This window comes from Ochotona princeps, chromosome 17, assembly GCF_030435755.1.
Source record: "Ochotona princeps isolate mOchPri1 chromosome 17, mOchPri1.hap1, whole genome shotgun sequence".
In the NCBI taxonomy this organism is placed as follows: Eukaryota; Metazoa; Chordata; class Mammalia; order Lagomorpha; family Ochotonidae; genus Ochotona; species Ochotona princeps.
In genome coordinates, this window is record NC_080848.1 from 9,429,412 (window position 1) to 9,444,750 (window position 15,339).

General features: G+C 37.1%; 1 protein-coding gene across 4 annotated transcripts in view; it reads right to left on the reverse strand.

Annotated features, from left to right (window-relative positions):
* CEP112 (centrosomal protein 112) overlaps positions 1 to 15,339 on the reverse strand; it is a 378,610-nt gene that overhangs the window by 279,005 nt on the left and 84,266 nt on the right. For all 4 annotated transcript variants that reach the window (XM_058675350.1, XM_058675351.1, XM_058675352.1 and 1 more), the window contains exons 13-16: positions 7,919 to 8,073; positions 7,511 to 7,640; positions 6,814 to 6,906; positions 5,396 to 5,455 (exon numbers count right to left, since the gene is read on the reverse strand). In XM_058675350.1, coding sequence (XP_058531333.1) covers positions 5,396 to 5,455; positions 6,814 to 6,906; positions 7,511 to 7,640; positions 7,919 to 8,073 — 438 coding nt within the window. The remainder of the gene's footprint in view (positions 1 to 5,395; positions 5,456 to 6,813; positions 6,907 to 7,510; positions 7,641 to 7,918; positions 8,074 to 15,339) is intronic.

Genomic DNA, 15,339 nt, shown 5'->3' on the forward strand with positions numbered 1-15,339 from the left:
TTATCAGAATGTTTCTACTGGATAAAATGGCAAAGACTAAACAAAGAAATATGAGGAGCAAAGAAGAAAATGTGGATGACATGTGGGGCAGGGTAGGTGACCACAGACTTAGATGAGGCCTGTCTCCCCTTTATTTTAAAAGACACATTTACAATGTTTCATAAACAGAGGCCAGGGTTGTAATGCAGCACGTTAAGCCCCTTGATCTGCCAGCATCCCGTATGGGCCGCTTTCAATCCAGCTGCTCTACTTTGGATTGAGTTCCCTATGAATACGCCTGGAAAAGCTGCAGAGGATGGCCCATAGCTGTTCCTCTGCCCCCCACAGGGCGATGCAGTCCCAGGCTCTTGGCTGGCCTGGCTCCAGTCAGAGCAGCATCTGGAGACTGAACCAGTGGGTGAGAGATGGCTTTCTCTTTTCTGTCATTCCCTCTCTTTGTCAGTTTGCCTTTCAAATCAATAAAGTCAATGTTTAATTTTTTTATTATTATTTGCGCCTTTCCTTTGTATTCTGAGAGATAACAATGTTTTTCCTCAAATCGATGATTGCTTATAGCATCCTTTTTAACGCCATCAGATCCTACAAGGGTTTTTCACCCACTGTTTTGCTTTTACTTTCCTTACAACCCTCTTGTGACCATTACCTCCCTTTCTTCTTCTTTCTCTCTCATTCCCTAGCTCCCTCTTTCTGTCACACTTTCCAAATAAATACATCTTTTCAAAAAATAAGTAAAATGAAATGGATCCTGAATTGGAGGTATTTTAGTTTCAGGGTTTTTTGGTTTTGGTTTGTTTTTAAGAAACTTCATTTGAAAAGCAGAGAAACAAAGAAAGAGATCTTCCATTAGTGGTATCATTTCCCAAATAACCCCAAAACCAGAGTTAGTTCAGGCTGAAGGTCAGAGGGAGGAACCCTAGCTGCCTCTCCCATGGTGGTGGCAGGAACCTAAGTCCTTGAGCCACCCTCTGCTATCCTCCGTGGGGCACATTAGCAGAAAATGGAATTAGAAGAAGCCCCAACTTAGGTCCTCCAGCACAGAATTCAAGCTGCTTCATGACTGCATCAAACACCTGTCCGTCTCCTAAGTGCTTTTTATCATTCCTCATTCAATCTAACCTGTGTCACGCTGTCAGCTGCCACTTCTTGATGACAGTGAGATTGCTAACAGAAGCATGTGAGCTAATTTTCTGCTTCTTAGGCTGCTAGAACCATTTCTACACAACTAAACTATTTGTGTGGCAAAATGAGGGACTATCAACGCATATACTTTTAAGCTGGGGGGTTCCTTAAGACTAGAAGCTGTTTCTCATTTATTTTTATATCCTGTGCACCCAGCAGCACAACCTGACCAAAACTACAATAGTCAACAGATGCTGTTCTGCATCGAATTTTTCTTAATTCAATATACTTCTATTGTATAAATACTACATTTTTACATTTTACCTGTATTATATATAGCTGTGGGTTAAAGATAATTACCAGGTAATTTAAAAATCTTTGCATATGACCTCAGAAAACAAAAATTAGGGATTAATATTCCAGCTGAGATTTTCAAAATCCATTGTTCATTTCAACACAAGAGAAAAGAACATTTTATAGCAGAAGAACAAACAACTCAGAGACAGAGAATGCTAGGGCAGCATTATATCATCATGGCTTAAATCACCTTGCAGGAAAACAGAGTTCCACCTCAGAGCACTAGCTTGAGGAGAGAGAGAGAGAGAGAGAGAGAGAGAGAGAGAGAGAGAGAGAACGAGAATGAGCTCGGCACAACAGCTCAGTGGCTAAAGTCCTCGGCTTGCATCTGCTAGGATCCCATGTGAATGCCAATTCACGTCCCTGCTGCTCCACTTCCCAACTGGCTCCCTGTCTGTGGCCTAGGAAAGCAGCAGAGGATGGCCCAAGGCCTTGGGACCCAGCATCACAGCTCCTGGCTTCGAATCAGCTCAGCGCTGGCCAGTGTGACCACTTGGGGAATTAACTCGTGGATGAAAGATCTTTTTGTCTTTTCTCTATAAATCTGCCTTTTCAATTAAAATAATAAAAAATATATTTTTAAAAAGAGCAGATAAATAATGCTATTAGCAAACTTTTCATTTTAACGTACTTACGTTAGTATAGAATAAGATTTGAACTAATGTGCTTTATAATCCTTTAAAACTACATATTGTTAACATAAAAAATGAATTTAAAGTGGCAAATCATGAAAATACTAACCATACGGTCAAGAATAGAGGATATAAATAAATTGCTTAAGCAGTCATAATCACATTTATTAAACAGTTACTGTGTATATATATATATATATATATATATATATATATACACACACACACACACACACACACACATATATTACTCCCTTGCATCCCAAGAATGTAAACAATCAGGAAAGAATGGACCTGGGTAAGTAAACATGGACTTGCCATGTGTCAGGGGGTAGATACAGAGTACAGAGCAGGTCACCATGCAAAGCACAGAATGGTCCTGGCCCACACACCGCTCAGCTGCATGGCTCCACCAGTCTCTTCTCAATATGAAAAATACAGGGCACTGGATCCCATGGCTTACCCAAAGCTATTTATTACACAACTGCATTTTTGTTAAACTCAAGAATAGGCACACATCCACTTAAAATCATGTTAGCAGTAGCTGAATAATACTAACAAATATATCTAAGGTTGTATAAAGGTTTTGTTATTTTAAGTGTAAGTCAAAGAGGCACACAGGAATGCTATCTACTGAAGTAACTGCTTTTAAAGGCTCTGAACCCCATCAGACATTGCATCTCAACTGTTAAGCAGTTACATGAGGCTAGGAATTTCAATAGTGGCACATGTTAGACTATGCATGCCTCAAATCCACCCCACTGACTTCTTTAGTGAAAACAGCACCATCTTTTAGTCTGTGGTGTTTGGAAAACAAGCAATACGTTATTTGTAGGAGGCAGGTGTTTCCTTGCTAGTAAAATCATTTAGCCTAACCATTTCCTGATTTAGCATTAGGACACTTCATCAAACAATGACATTTAGTTTTACTACCTATTATTTGTTTGATGTTCAAAGATCTTAAGAGCAGGCCATAGCCACTGGAGATCAATAAGGACCATTAGATAATATGTGTGTGCTTAAATTAGGGACAGCATCTGATGCTGTTTCTTTTACCTCAAGGACAGGCTGGAATGGTATGCTCCCTTCCTGCTGCTTTCTTACAGGCATGAGGAAATAATATCATTCACATGGCATTTCCTCTCCTGAACAGATATTCAGAAACAAGTTTTATACCACAAGTTATTGAATGTGCACACCTGTAACACAGCCTCACAAACAAAAGCCCCATACATCCCATTGAGCTCTCCAGTTACACAGTCTAGGGCTATGTAAGATTTATGTCAGCTCTTTGAGCAGTCAAAAAGGATATTCCCTGAGGGGGGTGCATGACATCGAATCTTCAAGGCTTGAGATCACAGCAGGTTTAATAAAGAAGGAAGAACAGATGTCAATTTAAAAGGGGGAAGATGATGGGATTAATTATAAAACAAAAAGTGGCAAAAAAAAGTGGCATGCTAAGCAACACTTTCTTGTAATATAAATAATGTTAGGAACATATGCAGTATGAACAAATATGCTTATTGTTCTGTCAAATGTTGCTATCATTTTAAACAAGTCTTATTTAGACATTTTAAACAAGTCTCATTAAGAACGATTGACAAACTTCATTTTTTTCTTAAAGAACTAGGCCAATTAATATTTCACAGAAAGTGAACAGCTGGAAGTAAAAAATCTGCCCCCCTGAAGTGAGACAGATAGGAATGGTCTGGAAGTTACTGAATAAAGATAAATAAAGAATATAGCTCAATCGTTCCCTTTCTTGTAAATGTTTATCAAGCAGTGGGACTCAATACAAGCCTTGGTTGAATTAGTGACTAACAACCCAAGAAAACAGAATGGTAAGAGGAAGACTTTGAATCTCTTCACCCAACAGTCCTCAGTGGGACTTTGGAAGCTTGGGGAGAGGACTATGCTCTTACAGTGAGACAGCGCTTGTCTTTTTCTCAAGCATCAGTCCATCCCTTTGCCGTGCACACACCCCGCATCATCAGGAAGATGGCTGAGCACAGAGGCCAGGAAGGTGATCCTTACAGACAGGAAGCCACAGACCAGGCTCACGAATAATGGACTAACAAATGCACCCAGAGGATCGGGACGCCTTATATAGCAAGGAGGAAGGCTTACGCTAATACAGATTCTTCTTTGGGTTAGTAAAATATTTATGAAGCTGCATGGTTCAGCAAGTAGAAACTGCAAACATAATAATATTTAAAGACCCACCTGTTTATTTCAATAAAAGCAGCATTTCTCCCTTCCTATTTCGATCTCATTCTAGACATGAAATATACTTAAGACTATACCTGAAATATATCTAAGATCTCGCACCAATAGGAAAATTCATTGAAATTCTGAAGAGCACATGTGCAGGTCAGTACATGTCAGAGATATGACAGAAACATTCTTCTTCCCAGACACTGAGCTCCTGCAGGGGCAGAGGCGAGGGCTGATTTCACACTTGGCCTCGCCGCAGGACCTGGTCTGATCCCCACACACACACCATATAAACATTTAAAGGATATCTAGTGAGTGGCTATATGGATGGTTAAATGTGGTATCACAAACTGCTTTAAGAATTTGTGCCATGAATCATGTTCAATTTCTATGTATTCCTTATTTCTCATGATGTGTATAGTTTACCAACTGATTATTTCAGAATGTGAAAACAGCAAGCGATTTTAAGAGCAGCAACAAAATCTCTACTGTTACAATCATTCTTTGCTTTCTGTGTCTTAGTAAACATCAACTTCATAAATGTAGTTTCACGGTCACAAATCAATAAAACTCTGCCTAAGGTGTTGTTATATTAGTAATTTCCAAATAATTGCTAATAACAAGGATATACTAACAAATGTTGGTAGAAATATTCACTATTTTAAATATTAAGAAATAATTACTAATTTTTAAAGCTGTAACAAATTTTTTCCTTGTTTTATATTCTTAGGTTAAATATATAAAGTCCTTACTGCAAACATGAAACAACAAAAAACAGCTACCACTGATTATATCATATTTTAAACTGTACAAGAAAAACATAATTTCATAGTATTGTTTTAAGAAGTTAACATAATGATAATATTCATTATTTTTTAATGTAGTATTTTAATTGAACATCAATAATTGAGTTAAAAAAATATGAAAATAACAAAGAAAAATTTGATTGCTGGTTACTGGAAATTAACTTACAAATGATTCCTCAAGTGTTAGAATCTATAGTTTTATATAAATCAATGCCAATTACTTATTTACTTTTTCAAATGTTTTATAGTGTCCCACCAAAAATTTACCTTTTTCTCATAGGTGCGTTTTAAATGACTGTTTTCATTTTGAAACTTATTTTCTTGATCCTGTAAATAACAAATATTTTATTATGCCTTAAATTACTATTGCAATCAATAAAATTGTTCATCTATTCACCTCAATCTGCAAAATGCCAAATTTTACTTCAAGGTTTTGCACATATTTTAGAGTGTCCTACCTACCTAACTTTCTGAGTTGCTAGTAGAAACTTCAGTAATTTTACATCACAAGTCATCTGAAAATGTCACTTCTTTAACATTGACACAGTGCAAGAGAACCTTCCCAATTCTTAGAATTAGGAGGTCACTTTAGGAACCAGTGTTATGGCATTAGAGAGTTAAGCTACTCCTGCCACGCTGGTATTCCACAGGGGCACAGCTTCCAGTGCTGGTTGCTCCTTCTCTAATACATAGCTCCCTGATAATGTATCTGGGAAAGCAGCAGAATTTGGCACAAGGCCTCCTACCTCCTGGCTCCTGGCATACGACTGAGCCAGCTCTGGCCTTTGTAGCCATTTGGGAAAATGAACCAGCGGATGGAATATTCTCTCAATCTCTCTCTCTTGTTCGCTCTCTTATTCTCTCACCCTCTTCTCTGTTTCTCTGTAACTCTGCCTTTTACATAATTAAATAAAGCTTTTATAAAAGAGTGATTACCTTTAAAATATTAACTAAATAAACATGAAAATGATAAATTTGAAGTCAGGTCTTTCTTAGCATTTAAAAAAAAACAGACTTATTATTTTTATTGGAAAGGCAGATTTAGAGAGAAGGAGAAACAGAGAGAAGCCAGAGCAGAGCTGATCCGAAGCCAGAAGCCAGGAGCTTCTTCCAGTTGTCCCATGCGGATGTAGGGTCCCAAATGTTTGGGCCATCTTGGACTGCATTCCCAGGTCACGAATGGGAAGCTGGTTCGGAAGTGGAGCAATCTGGACACGAAGTAGCACCCACATGGGATCCCAGTGCATGCAAGGCAAGGACTTTAACCACGGGGCTATTGCACCGGGCCCAGGTATTAACACTTTTTAAACATGCAAAAAAAAAAAAAAAGGAAGGATCTAAACAGAGTGTATAGGTAGTTGGCTGAAAGACAGAACATAAATATTGGCAGACAATAATTTTTAAAGTGGCGAATTATTCTAAAATAATAACACTTAAATAAAAATTTGTTGTTAATCTCAAAAATTAACTTTCAATTTATTTTAAAAATAATATTATGATCTTTAATTTTCTACATGTCTTCTACACTGGTTAGCTTAAAAAAGTAAAATAAATAATCATACAATGTAATTAAAGAATCATAAGTGGCTACTTGCATTTCTGAGGCTTATTATTAAACTAACTCTCATAACTCAAGAAGAGGAAAAATCAGGGACATTTTTTATTTGTAGATGCACAAGACTTACTCTTAGTTGCTGCTTTCTTTGAAGTTCGGACTCCTGTAACTGCTGTTTTAATTGACAGATGTTCTGTTCTAATTCTTCAATCACACCAGATGCCTAGGATGATTATCAGAATAAAACACAGAATATTGATTTTGTACCATCTCATATATTGATTGAAAAAATCACACTTCTTATCTTTTCTCCAAGAAAGCACAATAAAAATTTAAGTTATCTATAAATCTTACTTAAAATATTTTAAGAGACTACAAAAATAATCCTTTAAGGTAAAAATATAAATTCTGCATAATACATTATATAAACCTAAAAATAACAGGCTTAAAGAATTATTTTAAAGCTTTACTTATAAAATTAAAGTACAAACAAGATGTCAAACAATAACAATATATAAAGTTATGCTGCAAAATATATTATTAACACAACGAATCATTTCTTCTCATAATTCATGTTAACTCTTAAAAATTCTGACATCAAAGAATTAATGATTATAGCAGAATTTACTAAAAATTTAAGTTGTGCTATGCATTAGGTATTGAGCATTTTAAAAATCTTAAATACCAATTAAATTCTTGAAGTTTCAGACATATAAAAATAAAGTAACTTCAAATGCCAAACAATCAGCTCTGACGTGGCTATCTCTGACTACAGGCGTAATAGAACAGTCACCTTGGGTGGAAGCACCAAACGGCATCAATACTACCTTGGAAGCTGAGACAGCGTGTTCCTGTTTCAGAATTGTTATGTCTGCATCATATTTGGTTTGTAATAATTTCATGTTTTGCTCATACTCATTTACAAGATGATCCTTCTCCTTATGTAGTATGTTGCGTCTAAAATCAAAAAGAAAATAAAAAAGATTTCTAAAATATTTTTAGAGTATCACTAAATGCAATTTTTAACCAACCAAATCCAAATGCATTCTTTCACTGAAACATTAATATTTTCATCAACATTTTCTTAGCATTAGGCTTTTCATGTCAATAAAAAGAAATAAACAAACAGCACTATTTAGGATAGAAATCTCACTAAATGTGTAGGGTATGACCAATTATGGTAGTTAATTTCAGTTCCCTTTGGCAGCATCTGATATTTTATTTCAGACAAATACCTTGCCTTCACTTCTTGCAATTCACTACATGTTATCTGGTAGCACCTTTCAAGTTCCTGTTTTTCCTGAATTAACTTCTGCCTCTGCAAATTACTGTTCTCAGCTTCTCCAGTCAGTTGCTGGACGCGTGCCTCCAGTTCTTTGACCATTTGGTTCTAAAAAAAAAAAAGTTCATTGTAAAGACAGCAGCTTCAGACTACAATACTTCCATATCATTAAAAATTCTGAAGGAAATAGGCAGCCTTAGAAGAACAAAGAAAGGGAGCGTATCACAAACCATAGCACTAAAAATTAAAGCAACCTCTTAACCAAGCCTCACAAAAATGCTCTCCACCATAAAACTAAGACCATCATGGTTACATACTTCAAGCCACTCATTCATGTAATGTCCAGTCTTATTCCAGAATGGAAGTACACAGTGAAGAAGACCAATTCCCAATCCTTTGTCAGGCCATAATCAATCTTGTCATTAGTTTAGATTTGTTAAATAAGTATTCATCATTTTTTGTTTTCTATTCTTTTGCAGTTCAAAAATCCTAAGATTAGGGGCTGGCACCATGGTGTAACGCTTCTACCTGTAACACCAGCATCCTGTATCAGTGCAGGTTCATGCTGTGGCTGCTCCACTTCCGATCCAGCTGCCTGCTGATGGCCTGGGAAAGCAGCAGAAGACGGCCCTAGTGCTTAGGCCCATGCACCCATGTGGAAGACCAAGAAGAAACTCCTGGCTCCCGGTTTTGGGTCAGCACAGCTCTTGCCATTTGCGTACTAAAACAGCAGATAGAAGAGTCCCTCTCTTTCTCTTTTTCTCTGTGTCTCTCCTTTTCTGTAACTCGGCATTTCAAATAAAATGATAAACCTAAAAATGTATGCAATTAATGCAGTAATATTTTCAAAAGGAGTGTTAACACAGAGGCTATAAGAGATCCATTTGCTATTATCAAAGTAAACAAGAATATTTTATTATATAGCTGTAGTATTAACACACAGGATTTCCACGTCTTTCATTTTTTCATGTCTCTAGCATGTTAAAAAGAACTTACTCATTTTCCACAGAACTCAAACACCATCATCTAATCAAATCATTCTCTATTAGTCGAGATTTTGGAATTTTTCACATTTATATGGCTGTAATTGAAAACCTGAGTAAAGGTATTTAGGTATTTTTGTCTACAAGCAGGGTTGTCTAAAAGCAAGTCATTAACTAAAGAGATAACTGATACTAATTTTAACAATTAAACTTCCAACAAGTTTTTAATTAGCTCAGGTAATGACATGATGATGCAATTATTTACCCTTTTATATACCTTCTGCAATAGCTAAACTGAAGATTACAACCTTGACATTCTTTCTTCATTATATTAATATATATTTACATTAAATCCTTGTAAAATAATTTCCAATTTTTTAGGTAAAAAATTGCATCAAATTTAAAACCATGTTATATAAAGGTTTTTATAATGCATTCAACTCTGAATCAGAGCCTGACATCTATCAAATATTCCAAATTATTCTTCATAAACATTATTTATTTTGCCTCTTGATTGAAGATCCCTTGGTCTTAGGAATTTCTTTCAGAACACAATTTCAATTTTCTAATACACATTCCAAACTTCCATTGTATATGACATAAGAATTGAACATAAAAAGAATACACCCTTTGCCTTTACCTTTAAAAAGGCAAAATCAAGGTGACTAGCATCCCTTCTTATCCTGGAAATGTGATCAACAAGAAACAGGATGTATACAGGATTTTGAAATGCTTCATGAAAGATGCCAATTTTGAGAAAATTATACATGGATTAAAAAAAACATTCTGAACACCAATAAACTCATCTGGTAACTTCGTTTTTTTTATGAATACTTTTTTATTAATTTTTATTTTAATTACAAAGTCAGATACACAGAGAGGAGGAGAGACAGAGAGGAAGATCTTCTGTCCGATGATTCACTCCCCAAGTGAGCACAACGGCCGGTGCTGTGCTGATCCGAAGCCGGGAACCTGGAACCTCCTCCAGGTCTCCGATACGGGTGCAGGGTCCCAAGGCTTTGGGCCGTCCTCGACTGCTTTCCCAGGCCACAAGCAGGGAGCTGGATGGGAAGTGGAGCTGCCGCAATTACAATGGCGCCCATATGGGATCCTGGGGCGTTCAAGGCGAGGACTTCAGCTGCTAGGCCACGCCGCCGGGCCCAGTAATTCCGTTTTTCAATCAATGTTCTGAAATAGCCTCATATTCAAAATAGAAACACAAAACCCCCATCTTAATAAAGCCTCATAACAAATAGAAAAATTCTGTTTCTGGCTATGAAGGAGTAGCTTGCAACACATTACAAGCCCACTGAAAAATACTAAAACACTCAGAAAAATACTAAAGATAAAACAACAGCAAAAAAAATATTTTTTAAAATCACAAATCACTAAGAAGGCAGCAGAGGACTTGCATGGCAGTTTGGTTGCAAGGAGGCCAAAGGAAGAATCCTCAAAGAGATGAGTCAACCTTGTGCAAGTTGCTTTTAGGCCCAAGGCATTTTCCAGCCTTGGAGGATAGGGCTGGGGCCAGGAATTCAGAGCAGAGGGTAGCCAAATCGGACCAAGATCTCTGAGAAAAAGAAGCACAGAGACTGAACAGCACACCAGGAGTTTTCTCCTCAGGGAATTTGTCAAATGCTTAATATTCACCGGGCAGGAAGCCAAGGTACCAAGTGGAAACAAACTCCACCAAGCACACTAGAGTTTCCAGCAGTACCACTGTACTCAGGAGGGAAACATCACAGATCACCTGCAGAGGAGGGCCACTAGCCGCCTTGACGCTTGCAGTGGCTACCTTTGCTGACGGCTACCACTGGGAGCAGTAGTAAGTCACAAGTCAGGATTACAGACACAGAACCTTGAAGGAACTCAGCCCCTGAGCGGGTCAGATGGTATTTCTACACCAGCAACCTGTTGGCAGTTAGGGCAGGGCCTCTCTGGAAGAAGTTAACATCACTCAAAACACTTATTTTTTGATACACAATCTGTCAGTCCATCAGAAAGTGCCAGGTATGACAAGAAATAGCATCAAGAGAGAAGAGACAGAAAATAGGAACAGATACTAAGATTCCCTGCTGTTGAAATTACAAAATATATGAGTCATTTGTTATGTGGGGTCAAAATATATGAAAAACCTTTACAAAATCAAATGCAGATCAAATACAGTGACAAGAACAGTCCAAGAGAAGCTGACCTCTGGCTGGAAATCGAAGCAAATGTCACCAGTTATTAAAACTAAGCACAATGCAAACACTGATCCCATGATAACTGATGTACAGGCTGGGTTGTGATTATGATTTCTTTCAAATCAACCTAGCCTGGAAAAGAAGCAGGAAATATTGGGCTGAATAAAAAAAAAATCACACAATCCCTTTTTGCAGGAATAAATCTGTGAATTAAGTCAATTAAAGGAAAGAAACTACATCACAACATTTGCTGGGCCACAGAGAAACAGAGGCTGAAAGAACCCACTCCTTTACAGAGTAAGAAACCCTACCATAGAAATGACTTCGGCTCTATAAGCCCAGAAATCATCTCCAAATAATCAATAGTAGAGACATTTTTATATTTTATTATTAGAAAAATTTAAAAACAGACCACCATGGCATCCAAGCACATGCTTGGTAAGGAAGTGCAGAAAAAGCAAAAGGCAAAGAAAATCATTCCCCTCCTCCTCACCCCCAAAAGTTACTACGTGTTCCAGATGAAAATCAACACCAAATGCATCAAAAGGAATACTTTTCACAATCTACACACAAAAAAATGGCTTATCCATAGAACTTGCGCAAAAATGGGTCAAAGGCAAAATGATAAAATCCCAACTAAGATGTGCTAACATACAAAAAAAAAAAGGCAAGAAAACAGAAGATCTCAGATAAAAAAGGGGTAAGAGGAAAAATGTGCCCTGAAAATAAAAATTATGATTAAAATATCTAGGAAAAAAGATGCTCATGGAGTAACTACAATAAAAAAAAACTTTAAGGAGACACTTATGGGGTGGGGGAAAAAACTCAAAATAAAACTACAATAAGAAAGAAATCAAAGAGTAGCCAATATAGAAGAAGAAAACAGGGAATCTAACATTTATGCAGCCTGTGTATCTGAGAAACAGAACTAAAATGGAAATACAAGAAAATATTAAAAGAAAATTCCACAAGAAAATACATAACAAGGGTACAATATTAAGCTAACACAATAAACAATGCAAGGAATATGGTAAACTTATTGAACTTGAAGAAAATGGTCTCTTTAAAACAGTAATCCAACATGTCATCCTCCAGCCAACACATCCTCATGAGGAAGAAGTGATATTCACACTTCTCCCACCCCATCTGCTTTTTGATTGCTACACCACAGCCTTGCTCGCCTCAAAGCCTTTCCACGCACCGTTCCTTCTGCTGCAGGACTCACGTTCCGAAGACCAGATTGGCTCACCGTTTCACTTGTTTCAGTTACACACTTACATGTCATCTTATAAAGCAATGCTGACCTAGCCACTCTCTAACACCATCTTATGAAGCAGTCCAGCCACAGCCACTCTACCAACAGAAAGATACAAAATGCTCACAGGTCTTTTTCTTTTTTTCTCTTTCCTGTTTGTATTTATAATGAGATACAATCTGAAAATGACCAACAGATAGCTTTTGAAAAAAAGACTATTTATTTATTTGAAAGCCAGAGTTACTGAGAGGGGATGAGTCAGAAACAAAGAGGGATCTTCCATCCACTGGCTCTCTCCCCAGATGCTGCAAATGCTGGGCTGGGCCAGGCCAAAGACAGGAGATTCATCCAGTTCTTCTGTGTGGGTAGCAGAAGCCCAAGCACTTGGGCCATCCTCTGCTGCTTTTCCAGGCCAATGGCAGGGAGCTGGATCAGAAGTGGAGCATCAAGACATAAACCATGGCTTAGACAGCTACAACACAAAGCCAATCCCTAAGACATGGCTTTTGTTCGCACGGCATTTGATGTTTCTAGAAGATGTCTTAGATTTTAGTAGGTACACAATAAATATTTGTAGATTATCAATACCTAGTAAATATGAAAACAGAATAATTCTTCAAATTTCAAAATGTCCATTTGATTTTAAAAACAAGTAATTTCTGCCCACATTAGGGAAAAATACTGGCATATCTTAAAACATAATAATTGGGTTGAAATTATATAGCAAGAAAATAAAAAGATAAAATATATCAAAATGAGTTGTGTTGTGTTATGAAAAGTACAAATAGAATACAAGAATCCAAAGTAGGGTGGGATGCAGTAATGTGGTATAGTGGATTAAGTGGAAGACTGTGACACTGTCATTCCACACAGCCACTGGTTGAAGTCCCAGCAGCTCCACTTCCAATGCAGCTCTCTGCTAATGCACCTGGGAGCAGAGTGAAGGATCACCAAGTCCTTGGGGCACTTGCACACATGGGAGACCCAGGTGAAGTTTCTGCCTCCTGGCTGTCGCCTGTCCCAGCTGTTGGGGGAGTGAGGGATAGCTCTCTTCCTTCTTCATCTCTCCCTCTAACTCTGACTTTCAAATAAGTAAACAAATAAACAAATAAAATCTTTCTTTAAAGAATCCAAAGAGGGGTAAATAAATATCCCTGTAATAAAGGGAAATTTAAAAATCACTTTCAATATCTCATTGTAGAATCAATCAGTATTGTGATCATTACAAAACATTAGAAAAGAACTATTGGCTGAAGGCATAAACCAAGGTAAGAGGGGATGAACTGATATAAACAAATACATCTATAGATTTTGCTGAAGAAAAAGGTTTTGCTATCAGCCAGCCTTCTTTCTGCAATATACATAATTAAACACAGTGGAAAGAAAATGTTAAGATAAAAGAATAAAGAAGCAAAAAAAAAGAGAGAAAGAAACAAAAAGATGAAACAGAAATACTTCCAACCAATCGGAGAAGTGATGGATGCTCAAACAACATTGTGACCTCAGCTGCATATCATTGAACATCAAGACGCTGAACTGAAACCATACGGAATTATTAAAATTTTCCCCAAACCATGAGATCTGGAATGAAGAGCTGTGTGACTGAAACATGTAACTCATGGAATACACAGGATGTAAAACAGCAGAACTGTCTGCAGTGATTTCTGTTCAATGTCCTATAAAATGCTAGGATTTGGGCTACTGATCGCTCTTCTTAAAAGTAAGTATGTACTGTTACATATCTCTTGTGACAGAATTACTTCTCTGTCCTCACTCGCCTGATGATAAATCTTCAGGTTGCAAGAAAAGGTAACAACTGTTGGTGGAGACGTGGAGAGATCAGATTCTTGCATATTGTTGGTGAGAATGAAACATAGTGCAGCTACCATGGAGAGTGGAATGGTAGTCCCACCCAAAATTTAAAATTAAAACTACTAAATGATCCAGCCATCCTATTCCTGGTTCTTTATTCAAAGGAATTGAAACTGAAATCTCAAGATGTATTTGCACACCCATGTTTATTATAGAATCATTTACAATGACCAAGAAGGAAAGATAGAAAAAATGTCCAAGGACAGATACACAACTAATGAAAATGTGGAAAATATATGTATAATTTGGCTATAATTACAAGGAATGGTGACCTATGAGACAATCTGGATGAATTTACGGATTAAGCCAGTCTTGGAGCCATACCGCGTGATTCCAGTTCTAAGAAGTATCTACAGTTATCAAAACCATAGAAACAGGAAGTAAAATAGTGGCTGTCAGGGGACTGTGGAGAGTGAACTGGGGAGTCGTGGCTGGGTGGGGATGGGTCTGAAAGAGCTGCTCTACAACAATGAATCTATTAGTAACATTGTTTCCTATACTGAAAATTTTGTTAAGAAGGAAAATTTCATACCATGTAGTATGGGGTTTTGAAACCAAAGTAAAAGAAAAACACAATGAAACAAAAAACAGTAGATAATAGACAATAAAAAACTAGAATCTCTACTATTGCCTATGCCAACAGTGTCATGACCCACATAAAGAGCAGAAATTTGGAACCATTTCGCTTTCATCTCTAATTTTAAGTGATAATTCTCTCATGATGCTCTTAGTTAATATGGCTGATGGTTGTTTTGCTCATCTTCTTATGAAATGGCTCTTTCTTGTTCCACTTTGCAGTTTTTTTGGTTTCAAATCCAGTTATTTTTGCTGTGAATTTTACCTTTTCGCACTTCCTAGTCATTTGTGTCTTTTTCGTTAAGTCCTGTGATTCATTACTAGATCACTCATATGAGGCATTTTGATTGTTTATAAGCACCTGATGCTATAAATGTCCCTTTCAGCACTGTTTTTGCTGCATCTCATGGACATTGATATTCTTGCTTTTATTGTCATTTTTTCAGCACCACATGGGTCATGCAGTAGCATCATTTTCTACAAAAAGGTTTTTTATTTTCTT